A 27,632-nucleotide genomic window follows, 5' to 3' on the forward strand; every position below is an offset into this window, starting at 1 on the left:
GTCGGAGTTTTTTCATTAGACGCAAAATACGATTTCAATGCAGGAAATATTTCCAACACGCGCTCAATAGCTGGTCGTAATGCTAACCACCGCGTAGCACTGTAACCCAAAAGTTTTTTATATTCTATGTCTACAAAATTCTTTTAATTCACTGACGCGCACAGTATAAATGTAAAAGTAAGTAAATCTTGGTAATTAAAGTTTGTATATCAATTGAAAGGCAGTCCGCAGCGGTTTGTATAGAATTGTTTAAAATATGCGCTGAGCAACCAATTCCCACAAGCTCCCGTCCGTCCAAAGTAGCTTTTAGCTTGGTAAAAATATTATTTTTCCCGGCTCTTCGCATGCCTCCAAAGTTAGTGTTGGTGTTGTCGGCACAAAATCCTAATATCTTGCTTTCTAAATTATTTTTTTTAAGACCTCTACAATATATTCGGTAACTATGTCAGACGTTTCTCCTGGCAAATCCTTTACTTCAATAATTTTTACCTGTATTCCATTCTTGTATAAAAATATGTGACAAGTAAAGGAATAAGTTTAATTTCTTTGTGATTTGAGGCGTCTGAATACACTGATATAAAAATTACGTTTCTCAAATCTTCATCCAATATTTGATTTGCATAAGGGACAAGTACATCGGTGATTATAGCTTCGCATTTGGTCCTAGAGCATGTGAATTTAGCATCGAAATATGCCTTAATAAGTTTACAGGTACAGTCCATTGATCGAAAAGATTGATTATGCATAACTGTATGATATGCCCACAAAGCTTCAGCTGCAACTATTTTCTTCTCGGCAGTTTCAAATTCTTTTTTCTTAAAATATGATGTCATACTCGAACTTGCAATTGCTGCTGACACTGCTCGTTTGTGTTTAACTGTTTTTATGTGGTTTTCAATGTCGCTTTTTCCACCATTTGCAATAGAAAACGTACTTCTACATTTTTCACAATATACTTCACTAGGATCAATATTATTACTTTCTTTAATAAATGTATATTTTAATTTTAAATCATCATTAAATACGCACTTTCGTCGTTTTGCCGCCATGATAATAATAAGGTAGGTACATCACAGTAGTTAGTACATCAGACCACCACTGGCTTGTATGACGTCATGGCGGTCCTGCTCATGCGATACCTGACGATATCACTTGGAATTATCAGGGTTGCCAGTTCTAATTTTATTATTTTTATTTTATTACTTTTTTTGTTTTAATGTTTTCTAATCTAAAACCAGTACTTTTCGTGTACTGGCTTTGTTTAATGACTAACCAGGACTTATGCCCTGAAAACCAGTACTGTACTGGTAAAATCAGTACGAATGGTCACCTTATATCTGCTTCATGTCACTCCAATCCACAGTACGCATCATTCTTCTTTCATAATGGCATATTCTCCTATCTCACTGTGAGCCACATTAAAAAAAATCTTACTGGGAGTGGTATTGTCTTTTTCAAAGTATCCTTTGACAGTGACCTCCCTTAATTCAACCAACCTCTATTCTGACTCCAGAACTATATGAACACCTAGAAAGAAATTTTAAAAGAAATAGAGGGAAATAGAATAGAAATTTAAAAGAAGTTCACAAAAATAATTTTAAAAAAATCTACCTTGCTTGATTTTACCCAACAAATTCCATTTCCAAACTTAATAAAAAAATATCATATAAAGATCTTTATTCTAAAATTATGAAAAAATTAATTGGTCTATTTTTTTCAAATTTCTGCATTTGAGAAAACAAAATAAATAATAATGCAAATATGATTGCAGGCACTCCAGTTCTCTTCCATAGAGAAATTTATATGAATATTTGTGGCAAAATATGTTTTGCACATTTATATCCAAAACGTACATTGAACTAAAAAACAAAAATGTAATATGACAGATTCATCTTTTGCTGGTTAGAAGAAATACATGATTAATATGAAAAAGAAATTTATTCAGTAAAATCTATACCGTAAAAATAATCTGGAATGCTTGAATATTGGTGAAACTATATAGAAAATTTTGTTGTCAATCAAATTAAAAAATATCATTACAAAAATTAATTTATAAAATATAAGTTGAAAGCACCTAATAAAGCCATAAGTAATTATTTGCTGTTTTTTGTTTATATTGAATAAAATAACAAAAGATCCTTAGTATCAAACTTGGATTTTATTTATTATAGTTTTTAATTATAAATATTAGATTTAAACATAGTTGACGGATTCAGTTATCTGTTATTTATATTAAAATGAAATTATTATGAAGTTTCATGTTTTTTAATGAAAATTGAACACTTAATTCTAAAAGGTTTATTATTAATTTCAAAAATCTTTAAAAAAATTAGATAAAAATTGTTGTTAGATTTATATTAATTCTTGTTACATTGGAGTACAGGTATTTTGTTATATTGAGGGATTTATTAAACTACACAGCAACACTTTTACATTTCCGTAAAATTTCTGAAAATCTTTAAATGTGACTGTTATTACATTTTTATATTTTCTTATTTTCAATTTTTTTTTAATACAGTTTATTTTTTATATGTTATTTTATTTTAATGACTTGCATTTTTATAATATGAATTGCCTTTTTTTCTTCTTTTTCATCACTGGTTAGCCCTTGGAACATTTAATCAGTCAGATCAGAAATCAAGATTAGAGATGTTTTTTTTTTTAAATTTTATTTTGATGCCTACAAAAGAAAGCTCTAAAGATATTAAAAATTTAGTATATAGAACACATCTACTTCTATAGAAAAGGAGAAATCATCATTTCATATGAGAAAAGTAAGAAAACTAATTTGGTGAAAGTTAATATTTGTTCTGATTTTTTAAAATCAAAACATAATGTTATTTAATTTAATATGTATAATATAGAGAGTTATATCTCTTTTGATCTTAATTTTTTAAAACTTTTAGCTATATCTGAAATTATATTAAAAGTAAAATATTATAATAGCTGAAATATAAAATTATTTATATAAACTGTAATTTACTTTAATTCAGAAGTATTGCTTAGCTTAACATAGATAAATATATTTAGTGCAGTAAGCTAATTCATTTTAATTGTGTTATTTTTTAACAACTGTAAATTATTAGAATCTATGTATGATTTAAATTACTTTGTAAACTGAAAAAATAAAGGAATAAAATCTTTCCATTTCTCTGTGATGCATTTAAAAGAGGACATGCTTCAATATGTATACTTGCTTTGTGTTTAATACATTGGCAGAACTAATACAGGATTGCTACAACGTCGGAGAAATGGGGAAAATACAGGGAATTTAAAAATCATCTATAAAATAGAGAAAATACAAGACATTTTGAAATTTTCTTTAAAAACAGATTGTCGCCATAGCATTAAAAACAAGATAACATTGTTTGTAACTGTTAAACCGCTGGAGCTGATACCTTTTCTACTTGCACTGATCTATGCAGGAAAAAGAATAATTCCCAAGACTGAGAAGAAAAAAAAGGAAGTGTTTTTTTTTTGTTTGTTTGTTTGTTTTAGTTGCCAGTTTTATTAGAGAGTGTAAATATCACAAAAAATAATTTGTAACTTATGAATTATAACAGTATATAAAGAATCACAAAAAAGTAAAGGAACATCTTATTTATTGAAATCGCAAAAAAGTGTAAATATCACTATTCAGTCTCTGGTATTATTACAAATTTTTGAAATGTGATCATAAAAAACATAATGCATCAATTGTACTGTCATTAAGTCTGAAAAGTAATTTTGTGCAAAAATTACCAGCTGTCGAAAACTCTCTTTCGGCATCTACGCTAGTTGGTGATACTGTTAGCAATGCGTGATATACTTTTTCCAAGTATTTACCTCTAAATCCCTCATCTTCAAATAAATCGATTTCTCATCAGATGGTTTTGGACATAGCTGATTTCTGTATTGTATTTTGGTTCGTTGAAATTTTCTCTCGCTAAATTCTTTTTCACTATCGACATTAGTGTCATCATAATCTTCGATAACTGAATCGAATTCTTCTGAATGCGGATAGGTTTGTGGGTAAAAAATTTTAAGAAAATTTACTATAAACTTAATCAGATTTGAATTGATTATTTTCTTTTTTTCTTTTTCATTTTCTTTTTTAAAATCATTATATGTAAATACCATAAGACATTTTCTATTTCGGTATGCCTTTCTTTTGTGCCGATTTTTCAATGTAATATATAATTCTTCAGATAGTGATGTGTGCTGTTCTTTCGGTGACTGCAACATTTAATTTATTGTTGCATTAGCTGTTAATAAATTAGAATTTCTCCGACATAATGCCTCAATGGTCAGTTTTATTGGAAGTAGAGCTGATACAATTCTGGATATTAATTCGAATTCGTTATCTGAAAAAATAATTTGCAGGTTTAAGTCGATTGTTGCTTTTGGGATTGGATTTCTTAGTTTCAAAAATCGTTCCCTCATTGGGAGTAAACTGTTCCAACGTGTTTTAGAATCTGTTTTATTTTCAGTTAGTATATATTTTAGTAATATGTCATTTTTTATAGGGGAACGTTTAAATATCTTAACAATTTTTCGAACTTTATAAATTATACGAAGCAATTCTTGATGGGTTAATATTTCATCCTCATTAGCAATATCTTCTTCAACAATATTACATTGTCATTATCTTCATTGTCAATATCACTTTCACTCTTACTCTCTTCAAAGTCGGAATCCGAAGTTTCTATATCCACAGTATTTGAATTCTTCTGTTCTTTATTTTTTTGGTATAATACATCTTTTACTCCTAACTGAATTCCATGAGCATAGCACAGTTGCTGATTTGCACCAATCAACTTTCCAACTTTTTTCATAACTGTTGCTTCGTCAGTCATGATGGATACAATATCTTCTTTCATATATAATTCATGTTTCAAAAATAAAGATTTAAGCCATTAATTAGCTAATAAATTTCGTCCGTTAGGGAGACAAAAAACGTATACTATTTTGCTATGTTGGCGATCCCTGAATATGTAATGGAGACAATTTTAAAAATTTCTAGTAAATACCGAAAACACGGTACTTAAACTTGTGAATACCGGTATTACAAAATTGTACAAATGGCTCAAAATACCGGTATTCGGTATCCCAGTATACCGGTATTGCAATTCCTAACTGCATTATTATATGGAAAGTGAATGATTCATTTACTCCAAATTCTTTATTCTGAAGTACAAATTTTTGTGTTACATATTCACAATATGGCAAGATCTAATTTGAAATTTTCCTAGAAACTAAAAAATGAATACAAATAACAGCTTGATTGATTTAATAAAAAAATTCGTTTAGATCAATTCTATTCTAAGAAAGGTGCCTATGAATGAAACCAATGAAGTAAACAATCAGAGTTAAAAATTAACTATTTGCATTTAATCCATTTTTACTTTTAGTTGAAGAACTTAATTACTTTAGTTTTAGTGAAGAAGCATAATTTTTATACATTCTTGGGACAGGATCACTGTCTTTTTTCAAATCTTTAACAACAAATCAGTAATCCAGATGTGCTAATCATTGAAATAAATTGTTTAAACACAGTGTCTTTGGTGTATGAAATAATTACTGGTAAGAATTTAACAATAATATCATATGATTTTGTTAATTTGACAATGAAGGTTTCTTACTGTAGTTACTGCAAAATATTCACGTTATTGTTGATTTTGTTTTCCTTTATTATAATAATTGTCTACGTCACCCATTTTCTATTGAAATTTTTTTTTGTAAAGGATCTAAACTCAAAATTTAATTTAGTTTAACCTTTTGCAGAAAAGTGTTAGAATTTTGAGAATATTAGATTGTTATTCAGAAATATTCTGTTGTTTTATTTTATTGTGCACATTTTTAAAAAAGATTTTTGCTTCAAAGAATTTTTTCAAGTGTTTACTTTAAATTTTACTGTCGTGAATGAAATACAAAAATATTTATGTTTTGATTTAAATTCATTGATCAGCTTGAAATACACCAGTACTTCAGCATTTTTTTTCTTTTTCCTTGCAGTCAAGGAGAATACAATGATAATCAGAACTTCAATTATTGTTCAGAGCATTTTGCATTGCATTTTAAATTTCTTATTGTGCAAAATTATATATATAATATTAGTGTGATTTGTAGTTTTGATGTTTGATTATAAAGTTGCTTTTTATATCAGTGTCAATATGAAAGAGATGGAAAAGCAAATTCCAAAGAAAAGTGAACATTTGAGAGATAATTCAATTTTTCTGCATGCATACAAAATATTGAGTAAGATGTCTTTTTCTCTTCAAATTTTATTTCATTTAAAGTTACTTCATAAACTCCTAAACATCCTTAAAATAGAATTACGCAATTCTTCAACCACAATAATCTTAAACAAAGTTAATCATTAGCTTCTTTTTCATGCGAAAATTAATTTTGTATTATCTTTTCTATAATAATTATATGACTACTTTAAAAACATAGAAATAAAAAGGGTTATTTAAAAACTTTGTTGATTTTTTAGAATTACGAATGAATTTATTGTTTAGACAGTATAAAGCAAACAAAAGATCATTTTCTCACGCAGTTCATATTAGAAAATATTCTGTATATAGTTGAAGCAGTGAGTATAAAATTATAGATTCATTAGAAATTAATCCTTGCTAGATTTAAGTTTCCTGAAATTCTCTGTTCTAATTAACAATTCTCAAAGAGAAGAAGGAAATAAACATGCAGATTATTTTACTTTTGCAGTAGAACTTGATTGATTTGAAACTGTTGAGATCATAATAAAAATTCGATTTATTTAAAACCCTAAGCTTTAAAAAAATTATTTAAAAATGAACATAGAGAAATTTAAAAATGACAGTAAAGATTTATTTTTAATATTTTAGAATTTAATAAATGATACTTCATAAATAATAATGTTAAAAATATCATAATTTTAAAAAAAAACTTTTACAAATTAAATAAGTTTCTACAGTAAATAAAGAGTAAGCAACAGTTTAAATTCAATAATTCCTCAGTAAAATCTTAAAATAAACAATACTAACTAACTTTTGAATTCAGAACTTTTTAAAAATGCAAAAATCATTTGAATCCAGTGAAAACATTTCACACACACACACACACACAATTTTGTTTTGATTTTGAACTAACCAAAATATTTTAAAGTGTACATATTTTAACTTTATGTAAATAGGAAATTAAGGAACTGGAAAAGAAATTCAAATCAACCAAGTTCCTCTGTATCTTAAGAAAACAATTCAGTGCAAGTTTTAAGTCATTTTTATATTAGAATTTCAGTAATGAAGACTTTTCAAATCAAGAAAATATATCGATGCATGTATTATATATAAAATCTCAAATAAAAAGCAAACATTAATAAAAGAAGATAAGAGGTAACTCTTAAAATAGGAAAATTTTGATTGGGAATTATAAAAGTGCTTCCCTCTTTTCAAGGACAAGAAACTGAAATAATGCCTATTCGTGAAGAATTGATATCTTCATATATAATAATTGTACCTGCGTATAAGAAAAAGGTTAATTGAAATATGAATAATTCTGTAGCCATTTAAATCATTGAAAAAAGGATGTAAGAAAAATGAAGAGACGACTTTTTTAATATCTTCAGTGTAAATAGACATTATATTGTGACATATTTTATTTAATATCGGTAATCTTTTAACAATAATACTTGCTTATTCTTCCTTATGTTCAGATAAGAAAAGACCATAAAGTAATTTTTATTTTTTATATGGCGAATATTTTTTGGAGTTCACTCACTGTATTATATACAGGGCCGGCCTTCTGGCAGGTGCAGCGGATGCTATGCACCGAGGCTCCGACATTGAAGGGGCCCCAACATGATCAAGAAGTAAAATAATGTTCTGAACAATAATAGCGGGTTGGAAAGAAATTTAAATGGTAAAATCTACGGTTTTGTAAATGTATGAAGTTAATATATATATTATAGTTTATTACAAGTATGCAACATAGGTTAAGTAGATGTATGATCATACTTCGCCGAATAAATTAAGTTGCATGTAGTATTTTGAAAATCCATGCTATAAAATGCTTAATATTATTAGATCTAATCACTTAGAAAGAAATATTCCCGTAAATGACCCCCCCCCCAAAAAAAAAGGCTACATTTTAAGAAATTATGAGTAGGTCTGTCTTCTTGTCTGAAGTAATTTTGGCAATGAAGTTTCTTCGACTTCAGAAACTATAATTCAAGCTCCAACTGAACAAATTACACAATTTTACAATAAAAATGTGTAAACTAAAATTTGTTGAACAACTGTATGTTTATACAAATATGATAGAAATTGAAAATAACAATAATAGATATTGTCAAGTGAAGACAAGTGATCCTGGTTTATGACCAAATATTATAGCCGCTAAGTTTAGAATCTTTTATGTTAAAACCGGACCTGTACAACACAAAGGAGTTTTTGCTAAGAAAGGTGAAGGTAGACCTTTTCCACTACATATTGCTTTTAAAAAAATGCCAAATGATAAAACCCAACTTCGCAACTGGTTAATTTATTCAAAAATGCAAGATTTCATATTTTGTTTTTGTTGTATACTATTTTCCCAAAGAAGAGGAAATGAACAATCTACACGATTTATAGGCGGGTAGAATAAGTGGAAAAAGTTGCTAACTGTAATTCGTGATCATGAAAGTTCTATTTGTTACTTTAATTCGTTTATTGCTTGGAAAGAATTATTAAAGCGACTAAATTTATGTTCGACTATTGATGAAACTAATCAAGTTACTATAAATAAGGAAATGGAATGACTTAAATTACCATTTCAAAAAATTATTGATGTAATTCTATTTTTAGCATGTGATAATCTTCCATTTCATGAAATAATAGGAATATCTAATAATGGAAATTTTTTTAAGTTTAATCGAATTTTGAGTAAATACGACTCTGTGCTAATAGATCATATAAACAGAATAAAGAATTCGAAAAATAAAATTATACATGATTTAGCACAAAGATCACTGGAAAAAATCATTTCTGCGTTAGGAAATGAAGTCATTAACGAAATTAAAGACGATATGATAGCACTATAGTACCCAGACATTTCCCATAAGAATCAATGTTCAGCCATTATTAAGTATGCAAATTTTGACGAGAAAAGATGAACTATAAATGAGTTATTTATAGGGTTTATTGAAATAACCGATTTAAGAGTAGCAAAGACTGTATTGAAAAGAAGATAATTTGATTTTAGAAAAATGAATTTTAGGACAGGCACACGGCTATGGTAGCAGCATGGAAGGGAAATATAAATGTATACAATCTAGAAAAATTGCTCTAAACCCTCAAGCAATTTGTATGCCTTGCCTATCACATCCTTTTAGTTGATTAATTTGTGATGCCGCTTTTAGCAGAATATGTTGCTTTTTTTTATATTGCAATGTTTATATCTCTTATTTTCTGTATCTACAAAATTGTGGGAAATTTTACAAAAATATTTAAAAATTTCCCTTAAACCATTGTGCGACATTCGTTGGGGAGCCAAAATATATTCTATTAAAGCAGTGTACACACAGTTTGAACAAATTTATAGTGCTTTGAATGAATTTATTGATGTAAATAATGATGATACAGCGGTATAGGAAGCTATAAACCTATTGGATTCAACACAAGAAATGCCATTTATCTTATGTTTAATAAACATGTAATATTGTCCAAAATAACACTATCTATAAACTATTTCAAGCAAAACCAATTGTCATAGATTTATTTAATTTATAATTCGTAATTTGAATATTTCAGAACCTTGTCTTGAAAAACGAACTCGAAAAAGAAAAAGTTTATATTCCGAAGTAGCAGAAGATGAAGTTATGGAAATTCCGATAAAGGAATTTGGATGTTATTTTTTAACACTGTTATTAATACTGTTATTGTACAGGTAGAAAATAGATTTAAAAGTATTTCAAATCAATCACTGATTTAAAAAAACTTGAGGGAAACAGAAATTAGAAAAATGTCCCAAATGCTTTGTAACGTTTTATAACAACGATGTAAAGGAAAACCTAACCCAAGAAATTGATTTGCTAAGGGATTAGATTTTGAATGAAAGAGATGTAAATAATGTACAAGACATACTATAATACTCACTAAATAATAATTATAATAAATTATTTCTAAATGTGTTAACTGTTTTAAAACTTCTCTTTACGTTACCAATTACTATAACAAGTGCTGAGCGCTCTTCCAGCAAATTAAAATCAACAAAGAAATGTCTTCGGTTAAGCTAAATATAAAACGCTTAAATGCACTTACTATGTTAAGTACTGAAATAAAAATTGTAATTTTTCTGAAGTAATTAATAGCAAAAACAAAATCACGCATTAAATAAGCATACAATAGTAATATATGTTCGTGTGTGTATTTTTTTTTTTGGGGGGGGGGGGTTGTTTTACCAAACATTTAGGACCCCAAATGGTTTTTTGCCTCCAAGCCCCTTTATAAAGGCCGGCTCTGATTATATATATTATATTATGTAATTTTAAATGTATGAAAATTGTTACTTGAATAATAAAAATACTACTAATATTTTTCAGTTGTTCTTTTATCTTAATTATTTTTTTATTTCTACCAAAAAGGAAATTCAAAAATAAGCTATTCATCTTATGCATAATATTTATGATCTTCAACGTCCTGAATAAAAATGGGAGAATTTTAAGAATTATATGGCAATTGGTAGATCTTTATTTGCAGTAGCAAATTAAAATTAGTTTAATTTGGTCTTATTAGTGTATGTATATATTAGATAATTAATAAATTAGTTAAGCATGTGTTGAATAATACAGTTTATCAATAATTTCATGGTTCATTTAAAAGTTATTTAAAACTTCAAATTTTATTTTATGAATTCTTTTTTAAAAATTTTTTTCTCTATTTTTGTGTTTCAGTTTTCTTTCTCTTTTATAGGTAAGGCTGAACAGTCGGATTTAATATTCTTATCCATGAATGTTTTGATGCAAAAAGCTGAAAAACTGCAGTGAGAGAGAGAAAATGTTGAAAAAATGCCAAATAGGAAGTTTAATGTTCTTAAACTTTGGTATGAAAATTTGATTCTTGGAATATAATTTACTCTTGTATATGCGAAAAAAAATCTAGCATAATTTTTGATATTGATTAATGTTTACAGCATTTTGCTAGGTATAATTATAATATTTTTGAACAGAAATTTGTGGGTTTGTTCATTCTTTTAATGATTGTCATCATTATATGGCTATAACAGATTTTTGTAAAATATAAAACTCATTTTCTTTTATTCAAATATTATTTAAGAGGAGAGGTTTATTGAAAGAGGAGAGGTTGCAACTGAATTTTATTTAAAATTTGTTGTAGCTTTGCTTTTTGGTAAGGTATGACTGCTAGAGAAGTTGACCATCTTTGCTCATTTAATGTATAGTTTATATTTTCTAAATTAAAAACTCACGCATTTGAGTTGTTGTCAATCTTTAGATTGGCATAGTTTGAGGAACAAGTACTTTTGAAACCGATCATCTAAAAAATTGGATGAACAGTGTAATTCTGCTGTCTAATATGAAAATAAAAGTAACATCATTTTCACATAACTTTCTCAAAAAATTCTTATGCTTTATGTAGTAAGTATTGCAATTTTAAATCTAATTTTAATCATTCTAAAATTATATACTTTTTACCTTAATAGCTATACTTTATGATTGTAATTATGATTTTATAACTTGGAGAATAAATAATAAAATTTCAGGGGAATTTATTGCAGTACCTTTAGATAATGCAATAGAAAAAAAAAACTGCATTTAGACTGAAATTTTAAAATTGCATATCTTGTAATTCAAAATCTGACTTTCAGTTTTGCGAGTAATGCTTTAATAAACATATTTTTAAAAATGGCTCTTTATGAGAAAATTTTACCGCCTCCTGCACTAGATGATAAAGATTTCTTTCTCCTCGCCCTTTTGACAAAATTTCTCTTTTCTTATAACTAGACAAATCATTTTACTTTCCTGTCCTATTCAATTACTGTGTGGAAAAGAAAAAGTGGTAACTGCACAGGCTCTTTATTTCCCAATTACTTGCGCGGGGGGGGGGAGAAGGGGAACACATTCCTATTTCATCATAAAAACTTCAATTTTAAGATGTTTGCTTTTCCTAGTTCAATTTTTTTTTTTTTTTTTTTTTTGCAATAATTTAATCTTATAAATAGTAGAATTTGTAATTTATTACATTTCAAGTCCACCAAAAGGACTGGAGGTCTCTAGAGCCTGTGTTAACGTGTTAACGATAGACATGACTTTGCTGCACCAAATACAAGAATAAGTTTAAAGCCATGCATGATATTACACAGGAAAAAAAAAAGAAATGATAGCACTGAAATAAATTTAAATATTGAAACAATTTTAAATTGGTACAAGCTTAATAATGTTTAAAATTATTTATATGCGTAATATCTTTCAGGCATTAAGAAAAAGTGCCAAGAGCAATAAAATTTAATCTAAAATTTTTAATTGATCATGAAAATTACTGTATTATATGGCTTAACTTGATTTATTAAGTTTACTTCTACATTATTTTCAATTCTACAGTTTTGTAAGCTTTTTGAAATGCTGTATTATTTATTAAAAAAAAAAAGATTAATATCCCACCTATGTCAAGTACGTCCAATTATTGTGTCGCCTTTACTTAGTTGATTATACCACAGCATAATAATTAATTTTAATTTTTAAAATTATACTTATGGTTTCTATTGATATAATTGTGTATCTTATCATTCTTTAGCTTACTGTAAAAATCTCACACATGGTAGATTCATTTATTATCGTAATATTATTCATGATATACAGAGTGATCAGTAAAGTATTTAAGCCTTTTAAATTCGAAACGGCATTTCGTATAGCCAAGATAGGAACATGTACCTATAGTAAAGTGGTTATGCTGAATTTAGTAAGACAGGTTACGATGTCCTTAGCGATGAAATAAGGAAGTTCCAAAAAGTAACTAAAAAAATTAAAGATGTTAGCCAAAAAATCGGTTAGGAAACTTAAAGCTATGCCATAATGAAAACACAGGCAAAAGTTTTATGGAGTTATCTGTAAAATTGGCAGAGATATTTGCGATTAAAATTATGAACTTTCTTTGACTTGAAATAGAGTTCGCCCTAAAAGTAAAAAATGTACTCTCCGGTATTTTCATAAAGTTTTCCCGAGTCAATTAACGGTGAGGTAGAATTTAAGCAACGAAGAAATAAATAAAAATAATAATAAAATAAATCTGAATCTATGGAGCCGAACTCGCAATCTTCATGCAACTATCAAAATACCTGATTAAAACTTTGTAGCTATACAGCAATGAAAGAAGATACATAATTTTAACATTTTATCCTGGTAAACATTTTTATTGTTTACATTTCTGGCATTTTCTCTAAATCTCAACCTTCAGTTAAGGGTACTTTATATGTCGATGTCTTACAAATTTCATGTTAAAGATTAGTTTGATCGAAAAACAATTTCAAATCGCTGTTAACATACTTGTCACTTAGTGTGACCAGAATGGCTTTGCTATTTCACCGAGCAATTGGTTTTGTATACATTTTTGTCGAAAACGGGCTATTCATCATGGTCATGAAATTTATATTCGCAACCAGCTTACACCTCTTGCTTCTGAGGTCGCTCCTGAGCTCTTACTTCCCGTTCTCATGTACTACATTTGAGAAAAAAATGTGAAAAATTATTTAACATTATAAACGTCCTCGATAACACTTCTTGGAATAACGATCAGTCTTCACTATTCCGAGTATATCAAGAACTCGGTTTTTAACTCGTTTTTATGTTGCTCATCCTCCTCAGTTAAACACTTTTCTGAGCGTAAAAAATCTCTTCTCTTTGACTCGCACCTAGATAATTTAACAACTTTTTCTATCAATCCTTTTCGACATCCGGCTTGGAAAACAGTTTCTATGGATTTTATTAACCCCTTTTAATTGGTCTTAATAAAAATGACTTTGATCCTAAAGGGCTTCAATAGCTGCTTTGCCCCACAGATGAGTATGCTAACTGTCACACGATATTCACAGATGTTTTGAAAGCAGCCAGTCATATCGACTTTGGAGTATCAATAACTCGGCCATACTCTTCCAGCTCTTTGTTAAATGTACATTGTTGAAATGACTACGATCTATTACGCTCTTCAAAGGATTTCTTTAAATCCTCGTCACATATTTTGCGTACACACAGATGATATGAGCGTTTTACGACAACTGAAACATTTTGATAGCTCTAATCACATTTTGTCAAATATCAGTAAACAATTGCTGACGTTGGAATAGAAAAAGTTTGATATAAAGCTATTCCTGTGTTCCATGGAAATGAGTCAGCCGCAAGTGCTTTAAGGTCATCAGCCATTCCTTCAACGTATATTTTCAAGTTCATTAAGCAACATAGTTACAAAAAAATGGCAGGAAATTTGGAATATGCATAATAAGGAACTGTACTCGATTAAACGCACCATAATTATTGGTCAATTTAAAACACCGTAATTTGGACGTGAAGTTTACCAATTTCCGTAGCGGTCATACTCGTTACATGCATAGATATATGCTATTTGGAGAGCGAATTCCCATATGTAATTATTATCTTGTGATTATTTATTTCGTCCATATTTTAACTGAAGGTCATAATTTTAATTCTCATCGTTTAACATTTTTCTTTTCGTCTGTTTCAAATCTTAAAGACTGTGTGGGTGAAAAGAATCATGCTAAACTTTTTGATTTTCTCAAGATTTCTCATTGACTTCGTTCACTCAATTGAAATTTGATCTTTCGTCAACCTTTATTTTATTTGAAGATATTTTTTTTTTATATTCCAGAGGCAGATTTTTTTTTAAAAGTCTTTCTGCTTTGTAGGAATTGCCTTTTGCAGTAGTTTCTTTTGCAATTCAGTGAACCTTAAGTTTGATGCAGAATGTCTTAACATTGAGCACTGTGTCAAAAAATCACCTACTATACCTACCTGATAAACTTAGCATAGAAATATAAAACAACAACAACATCGAAAGCAAATGTGCTTTCTTTAATGTGGCACAGGGGACAAAAAGAAACGGCACATATTAAAAAAAGGTGGGGGGGGGGGAACATTACATAGCTAAACAAAAACATGGGGAGTGTGGTGGGCCGGCATGCACATTCCTAATTATCTGCGATGTGACAGGTATTTTGATAGTCGTACGAAAGTTTCGAGTTCAGGTCCTCAGAATCCCATCCTGTTCAATGGCGTTTATCAAATTTCTTTAATTTTTATTATTGCTTACTTCCTTCGTTAAATTCCACTTTGTAATTACTAGACTCGAGAACTGCATGAAAATATCAGCGAATAAATTTTTCTATGTGAGAACTGACCCTTTTTCAAGTCGCAGAAACATCATAATTTCAATCGCAAATATTTCTGCCAATTTTACAGATAATTCTATAAAACTTTTTTTTTTGCATTTTTCTTATTGTATAGGGTATTTTTTTCTAGCTGAACGTTTTGGCTGGTATTTTTTAGATATTTTTTGTAACTTCCTTATTTTGTTACTAGGGGTACTATTACCTGTTTCAACATAATCACTTTACTGTAGATACATGTTATTTCCTTGCCTATACGAAACGCCGTTTTGAATTTAAAAGGCTTTAAAGAACTTTCTCACTTATTCTATATATAAAGTGTGAGGTAATATTACATAAAATATAAAGAAGTTACATAAAAATATTTAATTGAAAACTAAACTTTTAATCTTGGAAAACCAACTGATTGCCAAAGATGGTTAGCAGTATAGAAAAGCACTGTAATTGATAATTCTTCATGTAATCTGAAATTTTTTTAATTATTTTTCGATCCATTTAAACATTAGGTGTCAGTGACGTTAGAATTTGCACCACTAGTAAATTAAGTAATATTATGCGTTTCAGTGAAATACATTTCACACCTTTCTTGCAGTTGCTATGTAGGAGGAATATAATTTAAAATGATCTGACATCCCCTTTTCTTATTTATTTTCAATTTATCAATATCTTGCAATAATTTTATCTTTAAAATTTTTTAACCTTTTTTTTCCCCTTCCTTTACAGATACTGGAGAAATGTTTGAATCAATGACTTGCCAGATAATTATTCATTTTTACTTTAACAAAGACTTTTGTAAAGTGGCTTGAAAATATTAAAAATATATGTAAATTTTTAGTAGAATAAAATGCCAATGCTTCTGAAAATAAAACATACTTTTTTTTCCCTGAACCATTTTCATAAAAGGTTACAAATATTTTGTTTGTTTGTATTAATAAGGTTTCAGAATAATATTGTATCAGATAATGTATCACTATGTGTTTTTATATTTAAAACAATTTAAATACTTTTTTGTGTTTAATGTTTTATGTAAAAAAAAAAATTAAAATAAATCTGTTTATGAACTTTTTCATGTGTTTCATTTGTTATTCAACATAAGATACATAAGAGATATAAAATTCTAAATAAAGATCACATCTAAATAAGATCTAAATAAAGATAACATAGTTGTATTATGTTATCTTTATTTAGTTATTGAAATTTGCAAAAATGCTAATGTGATATCTGTACCTACAAGTTAATTATTCAATTAAACTTGTTTTTGACTAGAATTTTTTTTCTTAAAATCTCACAATTCTGTTTATATACTTTTTAGTGAGCATTTGTTATTTTGACAGGAATGATTATCGTTCTTCCTCAAATCCAAAAAGGTGTTATTTTCATGGAGTTAAAATATAAATGCAGTCAATTTTCTTTATTACATCATTCCCATTAGTATAACATTTTTCAGTTGATTCCATTGACTTGATTTTAATTAGAAGTTAAAGGCAGGCTGTTGAAAAGCAAAGTACTGAAAAAATTATAAAACTGAAGAGGGGGTGGATTTTTTTGTAAGTTAGGCCATGCAAAAAGTTGTATTCTAATGTAATCAAGCAGAAAACTACAGATAAAAAATATTCTTAATTTTCATCAAAGTAAGCCTAAAGGTTCCTTTAAAAAAGTTAGTTGTTGATCCAACAGCCTCCAATCTTTGTCTTTTTTTTATATAGTATTACAGTTATAACCAGGGTCTCTATCATGGAAATCTGTGTTAATTTAGCCAGTACTAGAAAATCTTTTTAGATTTTTAGCTTAAATCGAACAAATTTTTCAGAAAGGGATATCAGTCATGATCCAAGAGATTGCAAAAGGTCGTTATCAAGAGATGACGTTATATAATCTCAAAATTTATTTACAGGGGTGGGAAAACAGTTTTATTCTGAAACATTTTAACAATGATGTGGGCATATTTTTATTTTCATGAAAACGACACTGTCAGAAAGTTTTGTATTTTTGAGGTATGGAAAATATTCTTTTGCAAATATTCTTAATCATTGAAGAACTCCAAAGGAAAGAATGAAAATTAGATCGTCTTATCAATGATTGATCTTTTATAAGGTGACCATTTTTTTTAACCTGAAACCAGGACAACATGAATTTTGACCAGCCATGCCCAAATTTGATAAATTTTTATCAAAAATTCACCCAATGGCCAACCTGTATACCTAAGTAAATAAAAAACTTTTAGATATCAAAAAATGTTGCGTTTATTTAAACACAAGAAATGTGAAAACTAAAATAAGATTTTACAATATAAAAATAAAACATAATAAACATAACATAACATGATAAGCCATACCTAATATAATAACATAATAAAACATAAATAGTTATTTAATTTAGTTTGTTTTTTATATTTTTCTGAGGAGTGAATTGCTTTTAACAAAGTTTTGTTTTCCTGTATATTTTCATAGAATTTCATACAGGTTGCATTTAAATTATTTTTGACAATCAACGAGGATTTCAAAGTTTCCACTTTCAATTGGGTTTTCTCACTAGTCCAGATGTTGTTTAATAAAGAAAAAACCCGTTCGGTCGGTGCATTAGTTCCTGGCATACAGAGGCAATACTCTACCAATTTGCCAATATTATTGGACACATCATTTTCTTTAAAGGCTTTAAAAATTTCAATCTACCTATCTGATACCGAAACACAATTTTAATTCCAATGCCCAAGTTTCTCATCTGTGGTGTAGCGCTGAATGAAATAGATTTCATCAAAGAGCTCATCTTCAATTAAATTTATTTCAGGATAATGTTGAATTAAACAGTCACTGCATACTTGAACCATTTGATGCGTAGGTTTTATGTTTAATGTAATCCAATTAAACTTCTCGATTCCCTCAAAATGGCCTTCCCATTCTTCCAGATACTGAAAACATGTGCTGTAAAATTCCACCACTTTTTCTTTGAAAATATTCGATTTAACTAAGCCGTCTTCTTATAGCCTTTTTAAATTTTGTCGAACTTGCAGGGGCAGAAACACACTTGCTAGCAATTTTGGTTTTAAGGTCCTTATAAATGATATTTGTTTCCATCATAGAAATATCCTGTCCTTCTATCTTTAAAACCGTGTTATGAAACATTGACGACACATTATGGAGAAAGAAAAGCCAAGATTCGGTTTCAGGATTCTCAAAATAATTTTTAATAATTGTCGGAGTTTTTTCATTAGACGCAAAATACGATTTTAATGCAGGAAATATTTCCAACACGCGCTCAATAGCTGGTCATAACAGTAACCACCGCGTAGCACTGTAACCCAAAAGTTTTTTATATTCTATGTCTACAAAATTCTTTTAATTCACTGACGCGCACAGTATAAATGTAAAAGTAAGAGTAAATCTTGGTAATTAAAGTTTGTATATCAATTGGAAGGCAGTCCGCCGCGGTTTGTATAGAATTGTTTAAAATATGCGCTGAGCAACCAATTCCCACAAGTTCCCGTCCGTCCAAAGTAGCTTTTAGCTTGGTAAAAATATTTTTCCCGGCTCTTCGCATGCCTCCAAAGTTAGTGTTGGTGTTGTCGGCACAAAACCCTAATATCTTTCTTTCTAAATTATGTTTTTTTAAGAGCTATACAATATATTCGGTAACTATGTCAGACGTTTCTCCTGGCAAATCTTTTACTTCAATAATTTTTACCTGTATTCCATTCTTGTATGAAAAATATCTGACAAGTAAAGGAATAAGTTTAATTTCTTTGTGATTTGAAGCGTCTGAATACACTGATATAAAACTTACGTTTCTCAAATCTTCATCCAATATTTGATTTGCATAAGGGACAAGTACATCGGTGATTATAGCTTCGCATTTGGTCCTAAAGCATGTGAATTTAGCATCGAAATATGCCTTAATAAGTTTACAGGTGCAGTCCATTGATCGAAAAGATTGATTATGCATAACTGTATGATATGCCCACAAACCTTCAGCTGCAGCTATTTTCTTCTCGGCAGTTTCAAATTCTTTTTTCTTAAAATATGATGTCATACTCGAACTTGTAATTGCTGCTGACACTGCTCGTTTGTGTTTAACTGTTTTTATGTGGTTTTCCAAGTCGCTTTTTCCACCATTTGCAATAGAAAACGTACTTCTACATTTTTCACAATATACTTCACTAGGATCAATATTATTACTTTCTTTAATAAATGTATATTTTAATTTTAAATCATCATTAAATACGCACTTTCGTCGTTTTGCCGCCATGATAATAATAAGGTAGGTACATCACAGTAGTTAGTACATCAGACCACCACTGGCTTGTATGACGTCGTGGCGATCCTGCTCATGCGACACCTGACGATATCACATGGAATTATCAGGGTTGCCAGTTCTAATTTTATTATTTTTATTTTATTACTTTTTTTGTTTTAATTTTTTCTAATCTAAAACCAGTACTTTTCGTGTACTGGCTTTGTTTAATGACTAACCAGGACTTATGCCCTTCTTTCGCCGGACTTATGCCCTGAAAACCAGTACTGTACTGGTAAAATCAGTACGAATGGTCACCTTAATCTTTTAGCATTTCTCGTTAGGGATAGATCTTTCAATAACCTTTCTAATGAGCCATGTATATTATCTTCCCTTTTCATATTCTAAAAAAGATTTACTCACTTAATGTGATAGTATTCACTAACTTATTCTTTTAATTTATCCGAACTATCTTGTTAATTCTTATTGAAACGAATAGTCTTAATCGAAAACTTGGAAAATCGAATTTTCGATTATGATTCAAATCAGTTCAGATAATTGAGGTTCTACTCTACATAAAATCCTAATACATGTCAACAGGCTTTTTTAATATTTTTTTTATTATTATTATTTTCTTTTTATTGAGGAATCTTTTAAGAACAGAAAGATGTTGCTGTCGAATGCTTATAAAAAGTGATAATTGTGGGAATAAATTTAAATTTTGAAGAAAAAAAAATTCTAGGAAGAATATTACAGTCTGATACTGGAATTTTTACATGTCAAAAGATACACGTAAATTTTTGACATTTACAGACTTTTGAAGATCTGGATTATTTAGAATTGTTTTTGTGTACTTTAAACTTTATAATTCCTTAACTTTTTCAAAATTCATTTAAATTAGATAGCAGAAGTGAATAAAATACTCTTAACAAAACGCTTTTATATCACAGTTGTGTGCTTCAGAAAATGTATCATATTATTTTAACCTTCTGCACTCGAATGGCGACTCTCACTCACCATTCAAGACGGTGCATCATTTTGCTGTTTTATTTATTTAATTTTGATTGTTAAAAATACCTGCAGAATAATAAGAAAATGCAAATTAATTAAACGGGATAATTCAACTTAAAACAATTTTATATATTTACTTTTCGGAGCAATAAACAAGTCTTTGTATTAGGTGAATAATTATGCCTAAAACAATTTATATATTTACTTTTCGGAGCAATAAACAAGTCTTTGTATTAGGTGAATAATTATGCATCGAATTACTTTTCCAAATGCAAAGGGTTAGATTGTGTAAGAAAAATTTTCAAGTACAATTATTTTAGTATATTTTGCATGTACAATCTAAAATAAGAAACTAAATATGTGTTGAGCAAATTATTAAAAAATAAAAAAAGATTAAATTTTTTATATAAAAAATATTGATTTCAACATCCTAGATACACAATTATTTTGAGCAATTTTTTAAAAATTACTCAAGGACTATTTTTGTACATGCTTCACACATTAGAAGTGACTATGTAATAAGTAAGTGTCTCATGCTCTTCAAAATCTCAACATTACACCAATATGATTTTATCCTTCCTCTCCATATGGCAGATTTCAGGTTCATCAGATTCACAAACATGGATGATATTAGATTTCTGATCAACAATCTTCAAAATCTTTTATACATTACCAGCAATGTATGGTACACTAACATTTTATAGAATGCCAAGCATTTTTAGACAAAGTTTATATGCCTTAATTTGATGTCTTTAATATGAAAATTATTATGTGACTTCCTTAGGCATTTTATAGTAGAGAAAATGCTATTTAGGAAAAGTATGAAAAAAATGTATAAGACTATTATTTAATTTTGAAGCAAAGAGCACAAAATATATATACACAAAAAGTATAAAATTTTTCACAAATTTTACATAAGCATGGGCAATACTGATTTCTTAACAGGTAGCAGAAATGTAAATCTTTTTATTAAGCATGTCATCATGTTAATTTAATCTACTAGTAAATGTAATCTCATTCATGATTTTTTTTTTTAAACAAGCTCTTTTTCTTGCATTGAAACTGTATTTCATATTTTACTGATTTAACATTTTATAGAATGCCAGGAAATGTTTCATCACTTCATACATTGATGACCAGTTCTCAGCGTTTTATAAAATACCTAGATATTTTATAGAATGCCAGCTTTTATACATTAATTGTAATATATACATAATGTTAAAAAATACTATAAAAATTGTAAAATTATCAAAAGACTCTTGTACTTTAAGATATTTTTCTGAGAGCGATAGGTAAATAAGATTTTCTGAAGTACTTATTTAAGGTGACAGTTTTTAAAAAATGTAAAGTCATATTCTTTGTGATTATATATAGTAGGTTTTATATAGAAGAAAATTAAGTTGATAAATTGAAGAAAATCTAATAATCTCAAATGGGTTGTCTTGAATAAAAGTGGGGTCAGTTGCAAAGTTGACTAGCAAATTTTTAAAACAAATTTCTTAGTACAAAATATTACTTTATTAAATTCTGCCTACATTTTACGTTACAAAAAAAAAAAAAGAAAGAAAGAAAGAAAAGAATATATAAATAATTATTTATCAATTTCAGTCAAATCAAAGTCATTTTTTAATCATACAAATATTCATTAATAAATCAAATAATCAAAAAATACATTTTATTATGCAAATTACTAAAATAACTTTGCAATAAGAGATTTTTTTTATTTAATTCCCTTAGATGTTTCAAAGAAAATGTATTGATATTATCATCATGACTTTTAATTTTTAAATGACTTGGGATCCAATAAATAAATGTTTAAAAAGGTATGCCATTATAGAAAAATGTTAGATTTTTAACAATTCTTTAAGTTTTGAGAAAAATCTTTCTTCATATGAGATAGTAATTGGTAAGGCTAATATTTTTTTTCAGAACAGCAACAAAATTTAATTACAATTCAAATAATTTATTCCAAAATAAATTTTGTAACATGGTCTTAAGTAAAAGTAGAGGACAAAAATTCAGTTTCTTTAAGTTAATAAACATATTGTCTTGCAATGCAGCATGTCTTGAATCAATTTGTGAATATTATCAACATTGTATAAAAATGTTTTCAGATCACAATAAATTCAGTTTTTCTGAAAATATATAATGGCATTTTTGAAACATCTTTTCGAACATTTATAAATAAATTACTTTAATTTGTTTTTATTTAGGACTTGAGACTGATTATATGTGTTGCTTATTTATTTGCCTCAAAATGTTTCAGCATCTTTATTCTCTCAAATATTATTCCATAGATTGATTATGTACTTTTGTTACTTAATATTTTCTGATTACATTATTTCAGAATTAATTATAATTCATAACATATTATTTTAAAACATTATAGCAGTTTCAAATTTTATTAGTCACAATAATAAAGAAACTTTTTTTTCACTAGTTTGATGTCACAATAATGAAAAAATAGCTCATACATCATAGAATCCAAATTAATTTAACCAACATAGGTTAGAGGAATTTATGAAAACAAATGTTTAATTTACTTCACAGAATATATTTAAAAAGCTCCAATAAGTTAGAGTAAATATACTTAGAATAAAACAGCAGATTTAAAGAGGAAAATATTCATCACAAAAACAAAAACTTTGCTACAGATGTTTGAAAACTTACATGCACGGGGGGATGCCATAGTTCAACTTTTTACTGATAAAAAAAGCACAGGCAAGTATTCCAATCAGGAAAGTTAATCAAAGGATTGTACAAAATATATTTCTATGATTTAATAATGCTTAGTTCAATGCAATTTCATATTTAGTTCAGTTCTATAAAATATGCCAAATTCATATTAGCAAGTAGAATTAAAAATCAGACCACTTTGATTATGAAATTCCTTAAAAGTTTATAGCCAGTTTAAAAAATCAAAAAAATATCCTTAGATAACTTTCAAACAAAAACATATTACAAAATCTTATTCAGCATTTAATGTTTATTATTATTATTATTTTTAACTTTAGACAAGCATTACTATAGATTGATTACCTTTCCAAACTTCACAAATTCTATTCTGTTTTTAAGTATCACTAGTGATAAAAATAATTAAATAAGAGTTAATCTTATCCCCCCCCCCTTTTTTTACTAAAAGCTAAGCAAATATATCTGATGCATATAAGTTTTGAAAATATAAAATTAATCATAAAATCAAAACAACGGTTTCTATATTATAGGCAAGGTTTTTCCTCGTCAAATAAAAGCATGTATACATTAATGAAAAAACATAAAAATATCAATATACAATATTCAGTAATCTTCAAGTTATGATACCTAATGATGTACAATAAGCATAATTTCATCTATTCAGCAATAATCGCTTAAAATTCTGATCGGTATGGAAAAAACCTCAGAGCATTCTCTCTCATGTCTGGAGAAAATAATGACATGTTTTAAATTAATTTTCTGAAAAATTATTTGACAATTTTTCAAAAATTTGATGACTTCTAAACCAAAGCAGTCCTTTAAATAATATGAAATAATATTAAAATAAGAATCTGTAAGCTCAAATGTTTGGACCCAGTTAAATATTTTTGACATCATGGAAATTATATTCTAGTTAAAAAATTTCCTTTATTCATATCTGGAAAAGATGTGAGAGAGCAAATATTTTTCTTAAATTTTCATTTAAAACATTTGTAATGACAAAAAATAAAAATTGGAGAATTTAGTTTTCAAACTGGAGAATTTAGTTTTATGCGCAAAGACTTTTCTACTTATACCAAATTTATACCAATAACTTCAATTTATACCAAATAAGATTTTTAAAAAAATGTTTTAATTTTATTTTGTTAATACTTAGTTTGAAGGGAAAATCAAAATTTCCAAGGACCCTAAAAAGTGCAAACATTGAATCAAATGAAGAATGCAAGAAAAATATTTTTTAATTAAATAATAATTAATAATTGTTTTTAATTAACTGCTTACTTACTTTTTTTAACAGTATACTTAATGCATAAGAAATAAATAAACATTTTAAAATAATTTTAATTTCATTGTTAAAAAAATGACAAACATTAAAATAGCATTCAGAATTATTTAACTGTTTCCATAGCACTATCATCTTTGCTGTGTGGCATAAAAATACCAATAACAACAGTATGATCTCTTTCATAAGGTTCTAAAGATATTGATTCCAATGGTTTTAACTTATCATTGCGAAGTTTTTCGATTTCATTTGCAACTACAGCTTCAGGATTTGCTGTGGAATCGATGCAATTGGCTTTTATGGAAATAATATAATGACCTTCATTTTTCAGATATGATTGAGCATTTAGGGCAAGGATTCTTGCTTGATCAGGTTGGGCAACATCAGAGAAAATTACATCAACCATGCGAACAATCATTCTGTATTTATATGGCAATCTGGCATCTTCAATTATGGGTACAATGTTGGTCCTCTTCTGAGCAACAGTTAAAAGATCTCTTCCTGATCGATGTGAGAACTCTACAGCATAAACAATGCCCTCAGGCCCAACAATATCAGACACATGAGATACAGAGGTACCAGATGCTGCACCAAGGTACAAAACTTGAGAACCTCTTTTCATGTGAATATTCCCAATGCCTGCCATGATGGCAGCAGCCAATTTTGAACGGAAAGGATTCCAAGCCCTATATTCAATTTTTTCTCCATTTTCTTCAACTTTAACTCTTTTCTCATTATATACTGAATCACCAGGAACTAAATTCAGGGTAAGTAAAGTATCTTGCCTTCCTCGAGCAATGAAGACACCTTCATGCCTATGAGGTTCAACATTAGTTTTCTTACCACCTCTGCCTCCGCCACCCCGACCACGTCCTCCTCTGCCAAATCCTCCACCTCCATATCTACCTCTGAATCCTCCATGGTCACTATCTCCTCCTCTACCTCCCCTGCCAAATCCTCCACCTCCATAGCTTCCTCTGAATCTTCCATGGTCACTACCTCCTCCTCTGCCTCCCCTACCAAATCCTCCATGGCCGCTTCTGAAGCCCCCATGATCACCACCTCTGCCTAAAAAACATTGATTTTTATACATATTTACAATAATACCCAAGATAATTATGCAAATGTAATATTAAATTGATTACTCCACATTTCCATGATAATTAAACATAATTGCATAACATCTCTATAAATTTCTATACTTCAGCATCACAGAGAAAAAATTAACATTTTCAACCGTGAAGAAATAGAAAACTTGAAAGAAATAGAAAACAATTAATTAAAATTTAAGTAATGCAATATGACAGCTGTTATTAAATATATATTCTGTAATATAATTATTGTTTTGATACTTGCATATTAATTGGATATCATTGGCAAATATAATCAAATTTTAGTGACGACTAGCATGACATCTCTTTAGATATTTTGTCCAGAAAATAGATAAAACTATTCACCCATATGTGGATCACTTTTTGACAAACTATAAGTAATCAGAAGACAAAAATAATGTAAAATTTTAAATAATAAGAACACAAAATTAGCTAAATAATGTAACACTCAAAATTTCAGACAAGAATATTAAACTTACAGCTTATAAATTGCATGCAACCCTAAATAACTCAACACTCAATTATATAAGTATTAAAACAAATGCTTTTGCAATATTTTTAATAAAATATAAAATGCAAATCCAACTATGTATACAATAGAAGTTGGAATTTCTGAGTTTTACTAAATCTAGATTCTTATAAAGGAAATAAAAGAATTACATTTGATAATTTATGATGTAATTAGAATTAATACTTTTAATTTAGGCTCAATCTTGAGAATTGTGTTTTTTGACAGGATAGACATTACATCTCTTAAGATATTTAGTACAGAATGTTTTCATACCCATATAAAAAAGACCAACTAAATTCATCTCAGGGAAGAAGATATTTTAGTTATCCCTAAGGGTTTTTTTTTTTTTTGGTTTTATTTTATGTTATAAAAATTGAATTGGTCTATTTACATTTGTGTTTAGACTAACTTAAGTGCATCAAAGTTGCCAAAAATTACTTTTCTTTTAAATGTACCAACTTAAAAAAAAAAAAAATAGAATTTGTCATTACTTGACTATGTTATCAAACTTTAAAGAAATTTTATGTTACTAATAAAATGTGCTACAAAGAATTTTGACACAACTATATTGACCAAAATTACTTTTTGTAACAGCTATTAAATTACTATAATCTTTCATTAATTGAGGATATTTAAATTATCTTCCCATAGGATGGTATTATTACAGAATATGCACTATTCTCACATTAAAATAACAGCAACAACGAAAATACACAAATTTAACTAAGTACCCAAGATAACAAACTAAGTATATTTTAACTAAAGCATTTTACTTTATTAAAGTAGTTAATAAATTTAATCTCAAATGTACGAAGTAATATGGATCCTTTTGGAAATATTTTAGGGGTAAAATTTTCTTCAATTCATTTTTATAAAGATTTTTCCACAGTAAATAATTTAACATCAGCTTTTACTTTAATATAATGAATTTTAATAGAAATATATTTTTATCGAAAAGCGCGCAACAAACAAATGTACAAGAAAATAATAATCACAAATGCATTCAATACAAAAATCGATCTCTTACGATGGAATCCACCGCCTCTACTCCCTCGCGGAAAAAAACCAGGAGGTCCCATTTATAAAAACTGGTTTATATATAGTATATTTCAATATTTTCACACTTGTATGAAATGCAGTAAAAACCAAGTGAAAATAGAACAAACTGAAAAATCGCGGGAAATCAGAGCGTTGCCAATATCGTACACCAAAAAAGGTAGAAGTCTTAAGTCTAACATTACAAAGCTTATGCATAATCCACGATTTTTTGAATAACAAATAATTTTGCTATTGTTATTTTTAAATATTTGTTCCAAATATCTGTTATTTTAATCATATTATTAATTAAAAATTATTACTTAATATTAAATATATAATTTTTTAATTGTAATTAATACTTATTTTACTAATTTTAGTAACGTGTAATTGAATTAATTTCTCTATTTCA

At 28.0% G+C, this 27,632-nt stretch overlaps 1 protein-coding gene and 1 long non-coding RNA gene across 6 annotated transcripts in view; one reads left to right on the forward strand and one right to left on the reverse strand.

The window, feature by feature from the left end:
- Positions 1-16,305, forward strand: part of LOC129958138 (uncharacterized) — a 28,429-nt gene extending 12,124 nt beyond the window's left edge. For 3 of the 5 annotated variants that reach the window (XR_008783161.1, XR_008783159.1, XR_008783162.1), the window contains 2 exons: positions 10,908-11,037; positions 16,072-16,305. This is a non-coding gene — a long non-coding RNA (uncharacterized LOC129958138). Of the gene's footprint in view, positions 1-2,605; positions 2,775-10,907; positions 11,038-16,071 lie in introns of all 5 variants that reach the window. The other 2 variants (XR_008783160.1, XR_008783163.1) reach the window with 1 other exon arrangement.
- An 8,331-nt stretch (positions 16,306-24,636) lies between these two features.
- Positions 24,637-27,344, reverse strand: LOC129958894 (rRNA 2'-O-methyltransferase fibrillarin-like). The gene is made up of 2 exons (XM_056071618.1): positions 27,213-27,344; positions 24,637-25,630 (listed from the first exon to the last, which is right to left on the reverse strand). The coding sequence occupies exons 1-2, from the start codon at positions 27,262-27,264 to the stop codon at positions 24,669-24,671; spliced, it is 1,014 nt and encodes a 337-aa protein (XP_055927593.1). The 5' UTR covers positions 27,265-27,344; the 3' UTR covers positions 24,637-24,668.
- Between the last annotated feature and the right edge of the window lie 288 nt (positions 27,345-27,632).

This window comes from Argiope bruennichi, chromosome X1 (assembly GCF_947563725.1).
Source record: "Argiope bruennichi chromosome X1, qqArgBrue1.1, whole genome shotgun sequence".
Lineage (NCBI taxonomy): Eukaryota > Metazoa > Arthropoda > Arachnida > Araneae > Araneidae > Argiope > Argiope bruennichi.

What these genes read in the sequence shown, in the direction of transcription:
- LOC129958894 (XM_056071618.1), bottom strand. Translation starts at nt 27,264, where the DNA reads ATGGGACCTCCTGGTTTTTTTCCGCGAGGGAGTAGAGGCGGTGGATTC. An exon ending in TAGAGGCGGTGGATTCCATC is followed by an intron (nt 25,631 to 27,212) that starts GTAAGAGATCGA and finishes AATGTTTTTTAG; the next exon opens with GCAGAGGTGGTGATCATGGG.